General features: G+C 37.4%; 2 protein-coding genes across 2 annotated transcripts in view; one reads left to right on the plus strand and one right to left on the minus strand.

Annotated features, from left to right (window-relative positions):
* zanl (zonadhesin, like) overlaps window positions 1-5,602 on the plus strand; it is a 45,621-nt gene extending 40,019 nt beyond the window's left edge. The window contains 10 exon segments of the mRNA XM_052137784.1: window positions 323-452; window positions 553-754; window positions 957-1,118; window positions 1,434-1,564; window positions 2,835-3,037; window positions 3,504-3,639; window positions 4,571-4,714; window positions 5,101-5,191; window positions 5,298-5,347; window positions 5,445-5,602. Of these exon segments, the coding sequence (XP_051993744.1) occupies window positions 323-452; window positions 553-754; window positions 957-1,118; window positions 1,434-1,564; window positions 2,835-3,037; window positions 3,504-3,639; window positions 4,571-4,714; window positions 5,101-5,191; window positions 5,298-5,347; window positions 5,445-5,521 (1,326 nt within the window). The 3' untranslated portion in view covers window positions 5,522-5,602.
* Window positions 5,603-5,780: 178 nt separating this feature from the next.
* trappc14 (trafficking protein particle complex subunit 14) lies at window positions 5,781-20,990 on the minus strand. The gene is given in 11 exon segments (XM_052137794.1): window positions 5,781-8,265; window positions 8,664-8,863; window positions 9,008-9,144; window positions 11,343-11,411; window positions 11,414-11,576; window positions 11,696-11,843; window positions 16,132-16,252; window positions 16,850-16,936; window positions 17,228-17,357; window positions 18,320-18,415; window positions 20,221-20,990. Coding segments are annotated over 11 exon segments (1,815 nt in total). The 5' UTR covers window positions 20,731-20,990; the 3' UTR covers window positions 5,781-8,111.
* Between the last annotated feature and the right edge of the window lie 1,362 nt (window positions 20,991-22,352).

Genomic DNA, 22,352 nt, shown 5'->3' on the forward strand with positions numbered 1-22,352 from the left:
GGTAATCAACATTATGCCACAAATGCTGTTGATTAAGCTTAACTTGTATAGAATTCGAAATATTAATTTAACAGATTTTCAAGTCACTGCTGTTAGATGGATTCATGTTTTTTTCACTATACATATTATAGTGAAATATCTACATCAGATAACTCAACTTTGCGAATTAAACATCATTTGCAGCACAGAAATGATTTAAGTCCACAATATATAAATGATCAACCCACATGTTTTCAAAAACGAATTAAGGATGGTTCAGTTGAGACCTGTGGACTATGATTTTAAAGTAGAGTGATTATTTTCCATTGTTTTCCTCAATCAGGTCAATGGCGAGAGAATTTCTCCACCATACAGTCCCATACAAGGACTTACCATAAAAACAAAGTCTCGCTTTGTTATGCTCTCAACCAACTTTGGCCTTTCAGTGCGCTTTGATGGCAATACCCAAGCAGGTAAAAAAAAAAACTCCAGCTAGATGGTGTCAAGGATTTTCATGCCAAGTTTTTTGAAGGACATGTATGTGATCAAAAATTCTCTTTCCCTCTCCTGAAGTGGTGACTCTTCCCAGTATATACAAATCGCGTGTACTTGGTCTGTGTGGTAATTATGATGGACTCTCCAATAATGAGTACACAAAACCAGACGGCACAATAACCCGCAACCTCAATGAGTTTGGAGACAGCTGGAGAGTAAATGACAAAGATGGGGCGGGTGTTCGTGCCAAATCCCTATCAAAGATGGTGCACCTGCACAAGTAAGGGAGGCCCATGTTATCTGTTATGGAAGTTATACCTTATAAATCAAATGGATTTACAATTATCATGTATTCCAAAATATTTTTTAATGTCACTAACTTCATTACATTTCCTAAAGTATTTGCACACTAACAATAGTAACCTGAAGCTAATAACATGACATGGTTTACTACTACTAGACTAATACTTCTCTATTAATAGGCGTGAAGTGGAGGAAGCTCCAGATTCGGGCTTTGAGACGACAGGATGCACTGATGCTCAGCTGGCTGAGCTGAACGGGAATAAACAGTGTGGAGCTCTCAGTGACCCGGAAGGTCCTTTCGCTGCCTGCCATGCTCAGATTTCTCCAGACCTGTTCCAAGAGTGAGTAATGTGTGTGTGTGTGTGTGTGTGTGTGTGTGTGTGTGTGTGTGTGTGTGTGTGTGTGTGTGTGTGTGTGTGTGTGTGTGTGCTCATTTAACAAGTACATGTTAATCTCCTGAGCACATATCTGATGTAACTTGTCATTTAATTTGAGAAAGAGAATAACGTAAGTGGGGGAGTGTGTGTGTATTCCACTAAGTCTGAATGAGAACATGTTTTTGTACTGTACATAGTGACTGACTGAGATTTTGAGCTGTGTGGGTGTTGGTAAGGTTGCACAGTCCTTCATGACTGATGCGTATTTGTGCTGTGCAGGGACTGTGTGTTTGACCTGTGTGCGGAGCAGGGCAGTGAATTGCTGCGCTGTGAAAGTTATGCTGTCTATGCTCGGGCTTGCCAAGATGAGTTCGTCAAACTGGGGGATTGGAGACAAGAGCTGAATTGTGGTATGAGTGACAAATAAATGCAAATCATGCAAACAAATAGTTTAAACTTCTCCAAGTTTGTAGCAATATAAAACACACATGATATATCCACACTTCTGTTTTTCTGTCATGATGATGACTTTCCATTGACTTCTATAGAGCTCAACAGTCGGGTTGCTGATGAAAAAATCCCATAACATTTTTCCATAGGCAAATACATTTTTAACAATAAATATTAAACCTTTAAAGACAGACCTGAGCTCAGAGGTTGTTAATCAATAATATATACAGTATGCTTCCATTGAAGCCACTAGTCCGTGTTATTTGAACCAAAACATTTTTAATTTCTGTTCAAGAACTGCACTACCCATGATCCTGACAATTGAAGGATCAAAGCGTGCCAAAAAAGCTCTGCAATGACCGCCTATTGACCTGTTTCATGTGACATCACTGTATGAATGAGTGATGTTTAAGATGATTTACCGGTGGGCGTGTGTACTCATTGGTCATACATCAGACTTGCTGGCGTACAGAGATGAATCTTGGATAAAATAGATTAAAATGCTTGCGAAAGTCAGGACTTGCCTTGGATCAAAAGAAAATGTTGATGTTTTTCTTGATATCATTTCACGGGTGTTTTCAATTCACCGCCATTGTTTATTCTCGCTGAGGGTCACAAATATGGTGGCTGCAAGGAAAAAGTGACATCACTGAAACAGGACGATTGGCATGATGCGCTGTGAATGATGCAATCAAATCGAGTTGTCTTCCTACACTCTCAATCTACTAATATATTTTCAAATATCTGAAAATTTGTCAACAAAATGTAAATATATAATTTTTATATTTAGAATAAAAAAATACTTAAGGAACCAATGATGGCTAAAAAAGTGGATGGGCACAGTTGCACCCTATTGATTTTAAATAAAGGATATTTTCTATCCGCTAATGCTTCCCCTAAACTTTTTGCAACTTTTTAAGCATTTTTCATTATAAGATTTAATTAATTCATAAGACATTTAGTATGTTTGTTTAGCAACTTTACTCATGGGGATCATTGGCTGGTCCCCACATGTAAGTGTCTTTGACACTTCAGGTCTTGATGTCAAAAATTGGTCCACACATGTTGGAAAAACCTGACCAACACACACACACACACTTGACACATGATGCACACAAAAAGACAGAAATCAGCCATTTTTTGTCTGGAGTTATATAGACATGACGTCTGCATACTTCTAATAAAATGTCTTGATGCAATCTTGACTCTGTGCTTGTGTGCCCTCTTCAGGTCTGAAATGTGGGGCCAATAGCAACTATTCCAACTGTATGTCACCATGTCCAGCATCCTGTGCAGACCTGGCAGCCCCCTCAGAGTGTGAGCAAACTGGATGTGTAGAGGGATGCCAGTGCAACTCTGGCTTTGTCTTGAGCGAAAACGACTGTGTGCCTTACAACCAGTGTGGATGCATTTACCTGGGTCGCTATTATATGGTATGCATTTTAATGCTTGTACAATACAACTATCAATGGTTAGAAGCAAGGGTGCATCCACATATTCAGGATTGGAGTGGGGGACCAAATAAGTTACATTTTCCATCATATTGGGGTTGGGGGTTGGGGGTCGGGGGTCGGGGGGGGGGCATGTCTTCCTCAATGTCTATGGTTGTTATGGCCCTGGTTAGAAGTAATGATGTCAAGTGGACATCATGGAGTGGTGGTGGTGGCGTAGTGAGCTAAAGCACTGAGCTGGTAAGCAGAAGGTTGTCGGTTCAATCCCCACAGCCACCACCATTGTGTCCTTGAGCAAGGCACTTAACTGCAGGTTGCTCCAGGGGGATTGTCGCTTTGGATAAAAGCGTCTGCCAAATGCATAAATGTAAATGTAAGTGAATTGCACAGAAAGATGTAACAAGAAATTGCACTTTCTGATAATTTTTCTATACCCTTCCACACACAGCTGAATGAGACGTTTGTGACAGATGATTGCTTGCAGAGTTGTGAAAGTGCCAGCACTGGTGCTGTTTGCCAACCGAAGGGCTGTGGAGAAACAGAGATTTGCACGGTGTTCAACACCAAACGTGACTGCTATAAAAGTGAGTCCTTGACTAAGATTACCACACACTTTTATTATATTATAAAAATATTAAGAATCAATATTTTCAATTATAAGGATATAAGTATAATGTGTTAGCCATGCTTTATTAATGATAAAGCAGTTATGAACTCTTCACCATGCCACTTTGTATTTATGTGCAGCACCCATTACATTGACGTTTACTGTCAGGGACAATTGCCAAATTTTAGATGGCAATTTTTGTGCCCTTGAGGGGCTCGGCAGGAAGGCGATTGTACTTCAAGGGTCATTCCAAACGAATGTGAGCAAATGAATCCCTTCACGAAGGGCCCATCCATAAAACTGTTAGCGAAGGGTACAATCATACAGTAATACCTTGCTCACTTTAAAGTATGGAGGGAGTAGGGTATAGGGAAGCTCACTTTCGACTGGAATTCACCCAATATCAGTGTAAGGGGTATAAGGGAAAGGAGGAGTCGAGAACCGGCTTGACAATATAAATAATAGTTTTTATAATAAACTGAACCAAAACACACAAACATTACCTCACAGAGCAGCTGCCTGTAATTCTCTCTCTCTCTCGAACCATCGCCACTGGCCACCTTTATCCCTTGCGTGCCCCCATCAGGCTGATTGGGGACCGGGCGTGCATTGTTCCAGCCCGGCCCCACCCTCCTCCACACTACAATCACCTAATGGAAGGATGGCATGGATGAGTTTACTTACAACACACTTCGAGTTGTGCCTAACAATAACCTTCAGCTGTGACTATATTCACAATATGGCACAGCTTTTATACCTTATTTCTTAATGTATAACTGGTCCTGCTTGAGCGTTCTTAGTGAATTCTTAGTGTTTCAGATGAGTAATGCACTGATATTTAATATCAGATCTGATCCCTCTTTTGCACTCTTTCTCTCTCTCTCTCTCTCTCTCTCTCTCTCTCTCAGAGAGTCCGTGTTTGAGCTCACCCTGTCTGAATGAAGGTTCCTGTGTGGAGACATCAGATGGTTCTGGGTACACCTGCACTTGTGCCGAAGACTTTGAGGGCAAAAACTGTGAGATCCTTAAAATCCCGTCCAAAGAAGGCCTAGGTAAGTAACTGTGAATAGACTATTGACAGCACATTGTGTAAAATAGCCTGAATTTGATTCAGGTATTTTTAGTCTAGTCATAGTATACCATTCTACTTATATTCACCAAAGACATTTTTAAACCATCCATCAAAAGCAGTGTGTTTAACACTAAAGTATTTGACCAAAATATATTTTTTATTGCTTTGTGTATTTCATGCTCAAATGAATAATATAATTACATAGCAATAATCAATATAAAAAGGTAATAAGTTATAAAAAAGTTTCCACTCTTAATGCAATTAGAACTTAATAAGTATACTTAATAAGAAATAAAGTTGAATGACAATGTTATGTTATAACAGTTTTTGTTTGTTTGTTTGTTTTTACTATTTGCTGTTTTATAGATCAAACTAGCATTATTTTGATTGGAGTCCTTGTGCCCCTTGGCATCATCCTCATAGTCACAGCAATTGCATGCATTTGCAAGAAACACAGGTAAAGTCAACAACAACAACAAAAAAGCTTTCTTTTAAGTCTTTTTGAAGGTTAATACATAATAATTAATCCTTATTAATCCTAATTATTAATCCTTATTAAACAGCCGCAAAAGGACTGGACATGATTCAAGAGAAGTTGAGCTAAAAAAAACAGGTATGTGATTATTGAATATTTTTCTATATTTTGATTTAACTCTAGCAGTCTTCAAATTATTCAAAACTGTATTTTCCCTATTTCAAAATTTGTCCAGAGCTGCCCTATGAAAATCTGCAAGATGATAGGAAGCAAGAGGCAGACAACAGTGTGCTAAATGCTACAACATTCTGAAGAGAAAACGTTTTTTGATCTGCTAATATGTATTTCTTTTTATATTTATTGACTTTTGAATGTGTCTTTGTCAGATACTGCACATATTCCACAAAGCCTCGATTTCTGTTAATATTTTTTTTTAATCTTTTAAATCTTTACGTAACTTTTTTTGTAAACTTCATTGTAATTTGTGGTGTGAGATATGTTATGATTGGGGGAACAAGTGCAATTATCGAATGTGAGTACTGTGTAAAATAAATTAATTTTTTGTATAGGCAAACAAGACAATTTAAGACTTTACTGCATTTATTCAACTTGTTCATAAATGGTGCAACAATTCAATAACAGATTTCCACCAACCCTGGACACTTTTGTGAACATTTCAAACAGCAATGTAATGCAAGGCATATAAAAACAAAAAGTAAACAAGCAGCAATTCAAATGGTGTACAAATTGGCTTGCTTTTCCAGCTCTTTAAATTAATAAGGAGTGCCAAAAGGATTTCCCACCAGAGGAAAATCTTGGCACTTCTTTGCAATCCAAAAATGCTGTCCAAACACACAATACAAGCTCAATACTCAGCATATATTGCCTTAAGGCTCTTATACCTGGGAACAACCCTAGTGCTATCACAGTTTCAAAAACTTTTCAGCAACTTCTAGCCTCAGTATATTTTTATAGACTGGGAGTAAATCCAATGGTGACAGAGATTTCACAGCCAAAAATATGCCAGTTTGTGATTTGCATTGTTAAGAGGTAAGAAAACTAAGGACAATGTTTGTCAATGAACAGTGCTGAACAGCAACTCATAAAAAATAAATAAAGTGCTTAAACAAAATTGAACATCATTGTTCAAATGCAGTTCCAATTAAATTAAATCTTTTGATGCCTTTGAAGACAAGTAATCAGAAAAAACTGAAAATGATCCACTTATGAACAGTACACAACAAATGCTTTGAATTAAAACATTAAAAAACAACTTTGGTTGACAATAAAGCATAATATTTACATTTTGTTGATCCTCAACATGGATTTCATATTATGTTTTGTGATGTCAGATGGATCTGTTATGTTTCCTCTGAATAACAGAAGTCTGTCCTAGCATTTCTGTCAAATCTATGCTTTAGAGATCCTGTATTCGCTGACAAGGATCACAAAAATAGAAATTACTAGATAATGGAAAACCATGTGCAATATTTGACAACGTTTTTTCATTCCCAAAGATTATTCAGTAGTTTTAACAGGAGAACAAACTTACGGTCCACAAATGTGCACAGCTATGTAAACATTCTGCAAAGAAATACATTACAAACCCACTAAATGGCAAGATGTGGTGATGTGCTATTTAAGTTGACTGTTGATTATCAATACAGCCAAAGGGGTTGTAGTTCTGCTGCTATCTTAGACAGATGCATGTTCAATGTAAATGGATTGAAATCAATGTGTGAGTGGGCAACATCTGTTCAGACATCTAGCAGGAGATGGCTAAGGATATTCTGGGGCAAAAGAAAGATGATCCCATTTCTGATGATCATATATTCTGCAGAACACAGAATGTGATGTTGTTTGCTTTCCAGTCAACTTATTATTGTAATGTGATGTGTGCACAGAATATTTCAAAGCCATGAATACAGCAGCATATATAAAATGTTGTCCTCCTATAACACAAGCTCCATTAGGAGCTGGAAGCCTCTTCATATGCCCACTCTGAGGCCTCAAAATGTTGTGTGAGATTATGTGGGATTGCTTTACAAGTTGAACACAGCTTAAGAAACTAGAATTTTAGCATTATAACAGGGAAATAATTTTAAAACAAAATAGATGTGAATTTACCAACATGTAACTACCAACTGTTGAGCAAGGAAGTGTGAATATTGGTGACATGCAGTTACACTGCAGGGAAGAACAGTGCAGAGGTACTTGCTCGCCAGAACAAATAAAATTCCAGTTTAAACGCAACTGAAAATTGAAGGTATTGAGTGATATTCGTTCTTTGAAAACAATCTTTCAAGTAATTAAGGAAAACAATAATCATAATAAAAGCACTTTCACAAAGTAAATCAAATTACTGGAATGCAACAGTCAAAGAATTAAATATGGGCAGGGAAATGTTGGCAGTGCTGACAAATGAAATGTAAAAGACGTCCAAAACATCTATCCGATACCAAGTAGCAAGTATGAAGAGAGTAAACAATTAATCGCACATTACATTCTTCCAAAATGGGGTATTTACCCATCTCCCCATAAACATCCATCAGTACACCATTTGAACTTGTATTCAACACAAGTTTCAGAACTTCATGTCTCCAGTGAAATGTCCTATGGATAAGCTACAAAGAAACCCTGTGACATTATACAGTATGTGTATGTGAACGTTTTTCATTCTTTCCATCAGAATGTCAGAAAAATGGTCAAAAACAGTAGCTGCGCATTGAAATGATTTAAAAGAACCATACAGTACAGTGTGTAAACAATGAATGCAGGTAAAAACACAACAAAATAGGAACAAAATGAATTGAAATAAAAGACCAATGATATTTTTCACTCTTCAAATGTACGCTTCTGTTCCCAACTTCAAGACTATCCCACCTCCGCTCCCTGTGTGCATTTAGGTGTGCGAATCCAATACGAGCACCTTGCACTCACGCTTGGCAATTTTGTCGAGCGAAAGAATGTTCCGGTCTGGAGGGAGGTACAGGGGTCGACCAACAGGAGAGCCCACTGGAGGGGTGATGGCCCTGCGCTCCATAACACTGCCTGTCCTGTGAAATGCACACAAACACAGTTTAATGAAAAAGCTTAATTTGCCAGTGGTTATGAGTGCTCTCAATCACAAACCTAATCACAGTGTGAGCATGTTTCTATTTTTCTTGCACAGAGTGAACAAGAGCAGGATTTGCCCACAATGGGATCAAATGTCCTCAAGGAGAGTAAAACATGAAATAACCTACATTGTGTGTAATGTCAATGTGATGTATTGACGAAAATATAAAAAAATGCAAAAGGGTTTCGGGGGTTAGGTTTAGGGGAAGGGTTAGCAAGGGGATAGAAAATATCACTAGCTCGGTATAAAATCAAAGTCAACGGAAAGTCCTCATCATGATGGAAAGTCAAACATGTGTGTATGTGGGACTGTAAAATTAAACATTTAACTCTATACCTCGTGAGGTGGAATTTGGAAGGTTGCTGGTGTGAGAAGGACTGAGAGCGACCCAGACTAAGACTGGCCTGATGTCGGTCCAGAATGTCTCTGACCGCTGGGCTGGAAGGACTGTTCTTGCGAGACAAAGGACGGGCATCAGGGGGAGGATTGGACACAGATGCTGTGAACTGTAGCTTCAGCTTCATGTGCTGACTCAACTGAAATACAGAGAGGAATGGTAGAAAGGCATGAATTTGTGCGTGTGGATCCTGCAATTCCAAATTCAGTACAAACTCAAGTTTTAGTTGGAGGCCAAGTTTATTTCTTCATTTCACGAGCACACTAGTTCAAATTTGATTTACCTCAAAGAGTCCTGCTCGGAGTATCTGGAAAGCCACACTGACAGAGAGAGTACTGCCTTTCCGACAGTATCCTAGGTTGCTGAGAGGAGAATGACACACCACTGCATTTACTGCAGGGTCCTCTTTCTGCCCACGACCTGTGAAGAAGACAATGAAAAAAACAGAGACAGATTGAAAAACTATAAGGACATAGCAAAGTGAAAAGAAGAAAAAGAAGTCATCGCATACAAGGTAGCACACATGCTCCACATACATTGAGCTATGGTGCCCATGTGAGAGAAGTTGGTTCGGATCTTGCCCTTTGTTGTCAATAAAATGGCAAAAAATAATTTACATTTACATTTATGCTTTTGGCAGATGCTTTCATACAAAGGGCATTTAAAGAATACATTGTATCTGTACAAGTGTTCCCTGGGAATTGAACCCATGATCTTGGTGTTACTTCCACCATGCTCTACTAGTTGAGCTAAGAACACAGAGAACAGTCTTGTAAACTTATGAAGACCAGCCTTGCTAAGCTACCTTTGAAGAATTAACTCAGAAGGACAGGAGGACATACAAAGCATCTATTGCGAGTTTTGCGACCTGCAAACATATTCCTGTTGCGCAACTGCCCATCCCAACATACTGAAGCCAGTGAGAGAGCTACTGGCATTATCACACACCAGTGACACCGCTACTATCATCACGCCAGTCAGGTTTGCAGGTGATATGTTAAAAGAATAAAGTCTGTTAACTCATTTCCTTTACTTTATTAAAATGATGCACAACAAAATGGCAAATGTTGATGGAGACATTCGCAAGCTTACAGCGGGAAACTCTTGAGGAAAAACACAATAAATGTCCTTTGTTTACCATCGTTCCACTATGACTTCTGGGACTTCATATGGGTTCTTGCCCACAAGTCATCATCCGATGCATCCTCAAATCTCTGGCTTGATAAATAATATGCATTCTCAGAAGTTGTGTTCTTGAATTTTGGAATTTAACTTCGGCAGTGGAGGATGACATTGAACAAGTCCACGAGAATGTAAGAACACATAAGAATGCACATTGAGAAAAAGCCACAAAGTCCAAACAAAAACAAAACATAACACAAAATATATTAAAATAAAGAGCTAAAACTCAACTGGTAATGCCAATTAAAAATGTTGAAATAACATTTGACACAATTCAAAGGAATATTCCGGGTTAAATATAAGTTCAGCTCAATCGACAGCATTTGTGGCAAAATATTGATTACCACAAAAATGTATTTAGACTCATCCCTACTTTTCTTAAAAAAACAAAAACAAATTGATGTTACTGTGAGGCACTTCAAATAGGGGCCAATTTTTTTTATGTTAAAATACTAACCTTATACAAAAGTATAGCCACAAGACAAAAACTTGTGGCTATACAAATCAAAATGTGTGTAAACATGATTTTAGTGTGATAAAATCACCATTTCTGTGTAAAGTTATAGCCAGTTTTACACATTTGTTGCCATGATGATGTAATGTCAAAAAATGAAAAGAAATTAATAAATAAAGAACTATTGTAAAAATGACAATTTAAACAAATTTACAGCTCAAATAATACATGAGTTGTAACAGAAGAATTAATGTAAATTAATACAATTTTAAGCTTCACATTTCTGCCTTTAAACCCTCCAACAATTGGCCCCATTCTCATCCATTATAGTGCCTTTCTGTAACCTCGATTTCAGCTATCTTTTAAAGAGGGATTAAACAAAATAATTTTCTGTGGTGATCAACATTATGCCACAAATTCTTTCAATTGGGTTTAACATGTATTGAACCTGGAATATTCCTTTAAGGAAACTGGGTTCTAAAAGGAGGGTGATCATGTGTGTGCAATACAGTCATATACAGTACCTAACTTGTGACAGAACTCAGTTTCACAAGCTGTTTGGATTCTTTTCCTTGCACATCCTTGATGTGCTAAGCCTGACATTAGCTCATTTGGAATGAGCCTACATAACCACATACAAAGCTGAAACTTTAAACCCTGTGCTTCTGGAGAATATCTACAGTACAAGCATGAACCACTCCCTTTGTGAGCAATACACAGGCATTTTTCCCCCCTATTTTCTCTTTGCAGTTAATGTTTTCATAAGCTGTTTCTACTAGCGTAGCAGGATTTTCCTTCTGATTGATATACATTATTTTCTAAAAAAAAAAAAATTTTCATTCCCCAACATCCTTCTATTTCTGTATTTTTTTTCTTCGCTTGGCTTCCTGCCAACCATGATCCAACTAATCTCTTGCCACCTTCTTCAAACATCCTCTATGCATTCCCAGCCTCTTCCCTCCCCCCTTTTTCCCTTTCTCACCTTCAGGTGTCCAGACTAGTCGGACAGCCAGGAAGTCCTGCAAGTTGTTGAGGAGAGTATATTGCACCGGAAATGCTCGCGGGTCTTGATGGCACTGGGACAGCTGGCAGTCATGATGAAGCGTGGCCGGTCCAGTCTTATGCTGGGGAGACTATAGTGAGTGTAAATAGAATTGGTGAATGGCAGTTTAGGAGTGGACCACTGTAAGACTGCAACCAATGGCACCTCCAGTCCCTGCAGAAAAAATATATGAATATATCACAAAGAGATAAATGTAGAAAAACCTTGTGATACCTTTCTGTAAGGTGTACCACACAAAATTGTACTACATTTTGTCAGTCGTAATGGCCCACCTCATTGGAATCATCTTGTGGCTGGTTACTGAGCTGCAATTGAAAGAGAAAGTTCTGCTCCTCTAGAGCACTGAGCATGCTGGGAAGTTGGCTAGATTCACTGTCCATCCTATAAAATGATGCCATGGCAACCTCTCCTGACTGATGACTGAAGAAAACCAGATAAACAAAGGGATAAACCATCGATATAATAAAATATAATATATATTTCTGAACATGCAGAGAGATTGTGATTTTTTTATTAATGAATCTTCAATTTTAAAACATCAAAGTACAGGCAACAGGGTAAAAACCTTTCATTAACAGATTTGCATGATTTTATTTTGACTGTTGGCCATCACAGATAACAACTACATTTGCATTCAAGGAAATACCAGTATTTGCAAGGTGCAAAAGAACTAACTATGTTCGAGGATGACAAAACTAACTAAAATTCAGTGTGCAAATATAACAATGACATCATCACTGTCATAACATTTAAAATGTTGGATATTCTATCAATGTAAAACATACTTTCAAAGTAAACTGCTTAAAAAGTATAAAGAAAAATAAAAAAAAACAGTAACACATAGTACATCTAAATGGACGGTCACACTACACTTTGCGCTCCTTTCACTTCCATTCGGATAAAAACACAAGAGGCCGCAAACGCAACCTTAAACGAAGACATTTCGTACTACGCTGCATATCGAAAGTTCAAGTTTGGTGAACCCTGAAACATGAATCTGTAAGACGAGAAGACGCCTGACCAATAAACGATTGAAACGTCACATGCTGACCATTTGGCTCAATACTATGAATACATATCTTAAAGCTGCGTGTTTTATTGTTACAGGAAAGTGAGTAGGCAATATATTTAAAAAAAAAATGTATATAATATTATTTGTTGTTTGTGATGTTTTATTTACTTGCACAAGAATCTTGGACCGTTGCGTTATCCAGAAAAGAAATTGCATGTTCAAAGCCTAGTGTGACGGCCCCTTAAGGCTGATACTATCAACAAAAAAAGGTTTGGATGAAGTCAGTATGTTTGGTGCGTTCAGTCTATGAAGCATTAATGGATTGTTTCGAAACAACTGATTGGGACGTTCTGTGTAAATCACATGATGAGGACATTGATAGCTTAACTGAGTGTATTACAGATTATATAAACTTTTGCGTTGATAATACAGTACCTACTAAAAAGATCAAATGTTATTCAAATAACAAACCTTGGGTCACCTCTGAGTTAAAAGTATTATTAAACGAGAAATAGAGGGCCTTTCTAGCTGGTTTCTAGCTAACATTAATTAATGTTGAGGAATTTAAGTATTTGGGAGTGCTGATGGACTCTAAATTATCCTTTAAAAAACACGTTAAAAAAATTGTGAAAACTGTAAATGTTAATATACGGAACTTTAGACATATTCGTACATCATTAACGGATACAGCAGCGATTACATTCCTGCACTCTATGATACTGGCTCATATTGAGTACTGTATCACAAGTTGGTCCTATACGAGTCATGCTGCTATTGGGCCAATCGAAGTATGCTACAAAAGAGCATTGAAAATATTAGACAAGAATCCTTTGTCATATCACCATTGTCAAATTTTAGATAAATATAAGCTTTTAAATTTTGCTAATTTCAAATTATTTAAATCAGCCTGTCTAATCTATAAGGTTATACATGGTCTGGCGCGCCTCCACCATTGAGTGATTATATTAAACAAAAATCTAGTAGTGTTTCCGGGTCTCGAGTTACTAGAGCCACTATGAGAGGTGATTGTGACTTGGCATTTAGGCGGACCGCCTTTTCACAGAACGTCCTGTCATGTCAGGGAGTGAGCTTCTGGAATAGTATTCCACTGTTAATGAGGGAAAGCACAAGTCTTCCTACTTTTAGGAGTCGTTTAAAAGTGTGGCTGAGGGACACACAAACATGTGATCATGATTAGGTAATCATTAGATATCAGATGTAAAACAGAATTAGTGCATTACAAAAATGGATACAATTATCAGTGTGATATGGGTTGTGCAATAAGAGTCAGTATAATATGGGTTGTGCAACAGGGGTCAGTGTAATGCGGGTCAGTGCAATATGGTGTAATATGGGTCAGTGCAATATCAGGTTAGTCAGGATATGTGCAAAATTGTTGTTTGTGCAATAGTCGATGCATTCCAGTTTTCTATATGTCTTTTGTTGTCCACTCTTGTTGTTACTGTCTGTTCTAACATGATCACTGCTCTTGTCCTTGTTTTTCTGTATATACTCATTGTATAGTGTATTGGTATGTATTTATTAATTTCTGTGTGTAACATCAACCTGCCAGAGGGTCTGCAGATGGAAATTAGCCTAAGGCTATAATCTGACATATTTACATTTGTGAAAATGTTCATTAATATGTATTGTCCCTTTTAAGAAATTAAATTAAATTAAATTACCTGATAAGGATGAGCAAAAGAGAGTACAGAGGTTACTAAAAGTAAAAATTAGAGAGGGAAAAGAGAGTTATAAGTTAAAAATGGAACGAAAAGGTTTGGAAAGATCTAAATATGATGTCCGGACATGAGAACAAAGTAAGGAAATACATTACCCCTGGTGGTCAGACATGGGCAGATGAATTAAATGTATTTTTCAATAGATTTGATGTTGGTTTTAATGATTTTGAACATTCTCCATTAAGTAGTTTACCACGGAGTTCATCACATCCACCTCCAGCCCTAAGCTCATCCCTTTCTCCCATTTGTGAGTATGTCCCTGGTTTTTCCATATCAGTTGAACAAGTAAGAAGTGGGCTAAGGAGAATTAAGATGAAGAAATCTCCGGGTCCAGATGGTATTAATTCTAGCGTTCTAAAGGCCTGTGCTGATCAGATTTGCAGGGTGGTGCATTACATTTTTAACTTGGGTTTGCCTTTAGAAAAATTACCTGTTTTATGGAAGACATCATGTGTAGTACCCGTACCTAAATTAACAAATCCCACTGAGTTCTCGCACTATAGGCCTATTGCATTAACAGCACAGCTAATGAAGGTTTTTGAGAGATTGGTATTAAACCATTTAAATTCAGTATTGTGTGGTGCTGAGGATAAACTACAGTTCACTTACAAAACTGGTGTTGGAGTGGATGATGCACTTATTTACCTCTTACATAAATCCTTAAGTCATTTAGAGACCCCGGACTGCACAGTTAGAATTACATTCTTTGATTTCTCTAGTGCATTTAACACTATTCAGCCTTCACTTCTACGAAGTAAGATGGAAAATGTTGGCGTACATCAGGGTATGGTCAATTGGATAATTGATTATCTCTCTAATAGACCACAGTATGTGAGGATGCAGGACTGTGTGTCTCAAATAGTGAAGTGCAGCACTGGAGTTCCTCAAGGAACGGTTTTAGCACCATTTTTGTTCACTTTTTATACATCAGATTTCCAGTATAATTCTAAATCTTGTCATCTCCAGAAATTTTCAGATGATTCTGTAATAGTTGGCTGTATAAAGCACCACGACGAGACTGAATATAGGGAGCTAATAAAGAGTTTTGTGGACTGGTGTGATAAAAATGGCCTCAGGCTAAATGCTAGTAAGACAAAGGAAATAGTGGTTGATTTTAGTAGATTTTCCCAGAAAGCTGTACCAGTAAATTTAAGAGAGTCAGAAGTTGAGATTGTAACAACTTACAAGTATCTGGGTGTATATCTGAACAACAAGCTCAACTGGTCTGATAATATGATGTATGTTTATAAGAAGGGTCAAAGTCGTATCCATCTGTTAAGACGACTGAGATCCTTTGGGGTACGTCAGGTACTACTAAAGATATTCTATGATTCTGTAGTCTCATCTGTGATTTTGTACTCTATCACATGTTGGGGAGGGGGACTGTTGGAAAAGGAGAAGAATAAGTTAAACAAACTCATTAAGAAGGCATGCTCTGTCGTGGGGTGTGTGTTACCCTCTTTAGATGAGATAGTGCAGGATAAAATGATTGGGAAACTTTCTCTTATGAATAATCATGACTGTCATCCTCTTAATGAAATATTTGGAGCATTTGTGAGTACCTACAGCTCAAGATTAATTCATCCACGCTGCTACAAAGAGCGTTTTAGAAAGTCTTTTTTCCCAACTGCGATTAGATTTTATAACCAGTGCTATATAAGATGATAAATAGATAATGGTTGTATATAATCATAATGCTTTGATGAAATTGATATTTGAGAATAAGACTTGTTGTTGTTGTGTATGTTGTCTGTTGTTGTTGTTGCTTATTTATTCGTTGTGTTTTTGTGCTGTTGTGACATATGAATTTCCCCTTGGGGATTAATAAAGTAAATCAAATCAAATCAAATGTTAAGTGTATGTTTGGGCTGAAATAATTGGGGGAAATGTAGAATGTTTGAGGATACAGGTGGTACAATACAGGTGAGGTGATACATAAAAATATTTAACTTACCAAACATTGTCAACCAGCAGCACTGAGCCATCTGGCATCATTGGTAAGTATGAGGCATTGAAGTTGGGGAGGATTCTGACATCACGCACACACACTTCCTCTTGAGAACTCCCGTTTAACACTGAAACAGTCAGAAGTTCATACACATATACACAAACAGGATGTCTGTCAGGTGAAGACACAGGAAACAACAAAATTAAACAGAAAGTGCAAGCTAACACCCTAAAGAAAGTCTACAGTCAGCTGTAGCATGTCTGAGGAACTCAGCATGAAACTGCATCTTGGAAAAAGTTGTAGGACTAGATAAATACAAATTATATTATAAAAATGTAATGTATGAACATTGCTGATAAGCTTAGTGAAAACACACAAGCACATAAATGCATCCTCCCTTTACTGAGGTTGACTGGGTAGTGAGATAAAAACAAAAACAAAAATATCACTCCATGTGACCAACACCAATTAGGAATGAATATTCTTCTTCAATCCCTTACATTAGGGACCACTATGAACCCATTATATTATCCCCAAAAGACACACAGCCACTCACGGTTATGAAATATCTCAAAAAGATATTGAGACCTCTCTTTTATAGTATTTAGAAACAATACGATTTCAAGACAGTGAGAATCACAATTGCATCAATGATTAAAACCCCTCCACTTTGTAAAAAAATATAAAAGGCAGAGATTTCATAATAATAAAAAAAAGACATTACCTTTCAGGACATTTAAGTGTTTCCCTGAAACAGTCATTTGCTGACACTTCACTGTGGGTGGGGGCAGGACATTAAGAGTGGTGCTGACTTTTCACAAAAAAATAAAACAAAAAAAAGAGACAAATAAAAACATTTCATTAACAAATTCTCTATATTAGGTCTAAAATCCCTTTAAAAATCCATAACATTTCAAAATAAACACAAGAGTAAAACTATGACAATAACATAACATTACAAATAATGAAAGTAAAGAGAACCAAGATTAAAGTGAAAACAGGTCATCTTTATGTATAAAAGGCAGTTCCTCAGTCAGAGCTACCTGCTGCTGAATTAATAATGACATACTGCAGTACTGTGCTGAAGGAAGCAAGAGCTCACCCTGGGCTTTGAATGTGTTTTGGTCCTGGCGGAATGTTTGGCAGGGGCTCTTCTGTTGGAGAATGCTGAGGTAGCCATGTTCTTGGATCTCAGCTTTCTCCTCTTCTTGCTTCCACACAGTCACTATTATCTGCATTGAGGTACAAAATACAATCTAGTGCAATCAGCAGCACATGCAACTGATGTGGCATTGTGTGCACACTATTGTTTGATTACATCTAGATTGCTTAGATAATAATCGTTTGCATAATGACCTCACACAATATATGTGTACCTAAACAAGGGTGTCAAAGAATGTGTGTGATGAAAGAAGACCTTCTGTCCATTTCAAACATAGTCTACTGATACACATATTGGAGGTTGACCGATGGTGGATTTTGCCGATACTGATAGTTAAAGTGATGGAAAAAGGCTGATAACTGATTAATTGGCCAATTGTTTCTAAAAACGATTTAATGTAAAAAAATTACATTAAAAGTCTCTTATTTTGAAACGTCTGTGCTTCCAGCTCACACAAACACAAAAGGGAAATAAAACATGCACTCTTACAACCATCTATAATCTACTGTAAAACAATAGAATTACTATAAGTTAAATGTTGTCATATGGAGAAATAAATGTTGTATGAGCAGTAATTAAATGATTACATTAAATTTACAAAAATGAAATTTCTCTCATCATTTACCCTCATGCCAGATGTGAATGACTTTCAAATAAAGATTTTAGAAAAATGTTTCAGCTCTGTTGGTCCATTCAATGCATGTGAATGGTGGCCAGAACTTTGAAGCTCCAAAAAGCACATAAAAGCAGCATAAATGTAATCCATACGACTCCAGTTGTTAAATCTTCAGTGATAAGTGTGGCTTCAAATTGTTGGTATCAATTCATTTGCATTATATGGACACACAGAGCTGAGATATTTTTCTAAAAAATTTTATTTGTGTTCATTAGAAGAAAGAAAGTCATACACATCAGAGATGGAATGTGGGTAGGTATATGATGAGAACATTTTCATTTTTGGGTGAACTATCCCTTAAATTAACAGTAGCATAAATGCTCGCACACGCACACAAACACACACATTACTCATACCTTCACTTTGAGAGTGCTGACAGGGAGTTTATCCAGGGACACAGTCAGAGGAAATATGACCTCATCATTTAAAACAACTGGCTCATCCACAGGAGACTAAGTAACAAAAAAAGGTCAGAGAAACACTTCAAGGTGAGACAGGGGACATGTTTACAGCTTTACTCAGTGAGGTGTTCTCCAAAAACTAGGCTTCTTTTACTGAAGCATGATGACAACATAGCTACACAACCTTGACCTATGGTATAAATCTGTATTGTTTGGCTTCTAGACGTACAGAGGCACATTTAATCAAAGGTTTTCACTTTTGGGTGTGACTGAAAGCAGAGCAAACAGGAGACTAAGCCCTCATTTTACATTGTGGGTTGTACTTTCCTAACCCTAAGCAATCTGTTTGGTATAGGAATCACCTTGTTTTGCTAGTTAGTATATGTGCCTTTTAAACAGAAAAGCACAGGTGCACTGAATGACGCCTTGATGTGCTGTCACTCTTGTTAACTGTCAAATTACTGTCAGCAAAAAAAAACTTATTTCTATGTGTTTATCTTACCTTCCTTGACATGTACATACTTTCAAGTATAGATTGTTCTTCTGACAAAGCGTTAAGTGAGTGTAAAGCGCTCTGCAACTACTTAGATAAATCTGATCAAAATGTTTTATTCATATCTATTACACTAATAAAAAGATACACTATCAACTTAATACAGAGTAAATACTTTCTAAATAGGGTCTAATATTTAACAACTTATTCTGTCTTTAGTGCAATAACAATATAAAAGCCAATTATACAAAAAAATATTTTGTCTTTATAATCAGAGTCTAAAAACAAAATGTTTTTCACTTCAGTTCGTTCTGAGCAAAACCAGTATTTTTTTGTTATGGTTCATAAGTTCAGCAGTCTCCTTTCCAAATGGTAACCAGTCAGAACTAAATAAAAGAACGGTTTATAACATTATTTTTAAAATGCCAGTCCTCTGCCATAAGGGGTGGGTGAAAAACCAATTACAGTGTTTCCAGATTCTGCAAGAGAAACAAGAAACCTTGTCTGGAATAACAAGCCCAAAATAAGTCACTTGCCTCACCAAAATAAGCCATTACAATTTTCCTTGTGTGGCAGATTTATCAGCATAGAAGTCATAACAGTTAATTAACAGGCAAGTATAATTTGAATTACAGATCTGCTTTTCAGTCAAAACCCAGCAGCATCTAATCGGTATTAATGCATCATATCTAACAATAATTCAATTAAGACTTGGAAACAACTGAGAAATTTACTTTTTTACCTCTATGTTTTCCTTGTATCTGGATTAGCTGCGCATGTATACTGTATATAGTAATTACACATATTTGTTAAAAAGGTCTTCATTCACAGAATGTGACATCCACAACAGGCAATTAGGCAAATAAATGTGTAATGCCGTAGTTTCCTTCAGGATTAAAGCACATTTAATATTTTTTTGGACAACATGAAGTGGTGTAGTTGCAAAAAAATACTGTGATAAACCCTTTGGTGTTTGGTTTCGTGAAAACAATATCGGAACGAAATTAACCGGTTACCAGCATTTAAAAATAATGTTTTCACTCCAGAAAAAAATGTTAATCAGTTTATTCCGCTCGTTTTCAGTTTTCGTTCCTTGAACCATTTTTAGTCCCTGTTTATAATATCACACGTGCTATTTTTGTCACGCAGTATCAATAGCTTAAAATATATAGCTGGGGTCCTTGCAAGGGGGACCATCATAACTGGGGGATCCTTGTTATCGAAAAGTTTGAAAACCCCTGGCCTACAACACAGGAAATGTCAACACTTCCATGTTGATAAAGGTAAAGTCAAATCTATTTGAATGCACAGTCAGCTTTATCTGTACTTATAAAATCTACCGTCCACTACAGTGTTTCAGCACCTGCACAGGAGCCTTGCGGAATTCCCTCACGCCGTTGCCCGGGTTGTTGTGAATGAGTAGCGGTTTGCATTCCCTGAAGCCCCGGGACCTCGGGCCCCCTCTACCTGCGAAGCCCACCTCCGCAGCATCATCATCGTCCGTGTCCTCCACGCACTCGTCCCCGCTGCTGTGGTAGTCGTGATACAGAGGCTGCTGCGCTCGCTGTCTGCTGTCGCCGGGGCAAACGCTGGCCACGGCGCAAAGAGAGCCGGCCAGCTCCCTCCAAGAGCGGCTGTTGTGATGCTCCGACCCGCTGCTACCCTCAACAGCCGCCGCAGTGCCGCTGGACGAACCTGACCCGGAGGCGACGCTCTGAGAGCGCAAGACCAGGAGAAAGCGCACGGTTTCCCCGAGATAGAGGTGACTGCGACGCGGAAGTGTGCGATATCTGGCCGGGTCCGACAGGTCTGATATGGGGACGGCGGGGAAATACATAAAGTATTCGCATTGCGATTCCATCATTAACACCATGACCACATACACACACTGCACAGCAGCAGCAGAAGGTATCCGGTTACCCCGTTTAGCCTGCAAATAGCACTCCCATTCAAAACAAAATTCATATAAATAAAAATAAAAAAACGGATAAAGAATTAATGAAAATTATTTATACTATCTTTCCGCTCAAGGACTGTTACGGTTACCCAAAACGGGAAAAAATTACATGCATCTTTGTTTTGCCCCATTTCGGTTGTCTATCAGTATCTCTTCGCGCATACAAATACAGCCAAGTGCTCTAAATGGCAGGCATAGTTATCGAGTTGAGATGGAGTAGAGCGCGAAAACAACTAGACGAAAGTAGCTGCTTGTCGAGTAAGGTAAACAGTGATCTTTTAGCTTTTGGCTAAATTTTGGTACAACTTACACTAATATTAACTCACAATATTCAAGACAATTGATTATTGTTAATATATTAACAACAATAATATGTGATCTATTATGTGGCCTAAATATATTATTTATTATTTTTATATAATTTCAGTAACATATTTATATTAATTAAATACTGAAAATCATTTCTAATAAGAACTGATCAGTTATGAGCAAATGTTAAGAGTTATTGTGTTGATAATGATAATATAGTGACCGCCAGTAATAGCGATACGTTAAATTTTTTTAACACTTTAAAGGTTACACTTGTTAACACAAGTTAACATGTACTAACTATGAACTATGCTTTTACAGCATTTATTAATCTTAGTTAATGTTAATTTTCAACATATACTAACACATTTATAAAAAAAAACTTTTTTGTTAAAAATAATTAGCACTATGAACTAACAATAAGCAATTGAATTTGTTTTAATGCTGTAATATATATATATATATATATATATATATATATATATAAAAACAGTTAGTTCCGGTCCTCAAATCTGATTGGACGAGAGACGTTCCATAAGGATTGATGGTCTCACACCATCAGCACTCAGACGCTTCACTGTGTGTATCGCTCTGCTTGTGTTCATGCCATTCTAAACTAAAGTGTAAGATCAATGCATATGTGTTAAGAGCTAATGTTTGTCTTTTTTTTTTTTTTTTTTTTACATTACATATGTTAGCCAGCAGGTGGTGGCAAAAGGTAATTTTTGTGTGTAATATGAGCCAGTTAGGTGACGTGAAGTGAATCCGTGTCAGCTGTTTACATACTACACTGTACAGCACTTCGTGATCACTTGAATTACTACTACTAAAGCTAGGAAATAGCTTTAAAAGCTATATAAGTGCAGACCATTTAAATGGCTTTAAACGAGCAACTTCAGTATTACGGCTCAGCACAGCTGAGAGACACACCAAAGTGATTAATTACACAATGAGTGCTGTTTGAAATGGCGGAGAACATTGTGGTTTATATAATGATCGACTCTTGTGCACCGGCTACCCCAAATTAGGTAGAAATACCCCCGCTTGGATGCTATTTTTCCACTGAGAAAGCTGATCTTCAGAAAGCTGACAGCATCTCTGCTTGGGAGTGGCAACAGGTGATCGCACATGCTCCATCTCTCTCTCTCTCTCTCTCTCTCTCTCTCTCATCCAAACACACAGACACACAAACATCCATCCTCGTTTATCCAATGACTTGTTAGAAACAG

Source organism: Xyrauchen texanus, chromosome 1 (genome assembly GCF_025860055.1).
Source record: "Xyrauchen texanus isolate HMW12.3.18 chromosome 1, RBS_HiC_50CHRs, whole genome shotgun sequence".
In the NCBI taxonomy this organism is placed as follows: Eukaryota; Metazoa; Chordata; class Actinopteri; order Cypriniformes; family Catostomidae; genus Xyrauchen; species Xyrauchen texanus.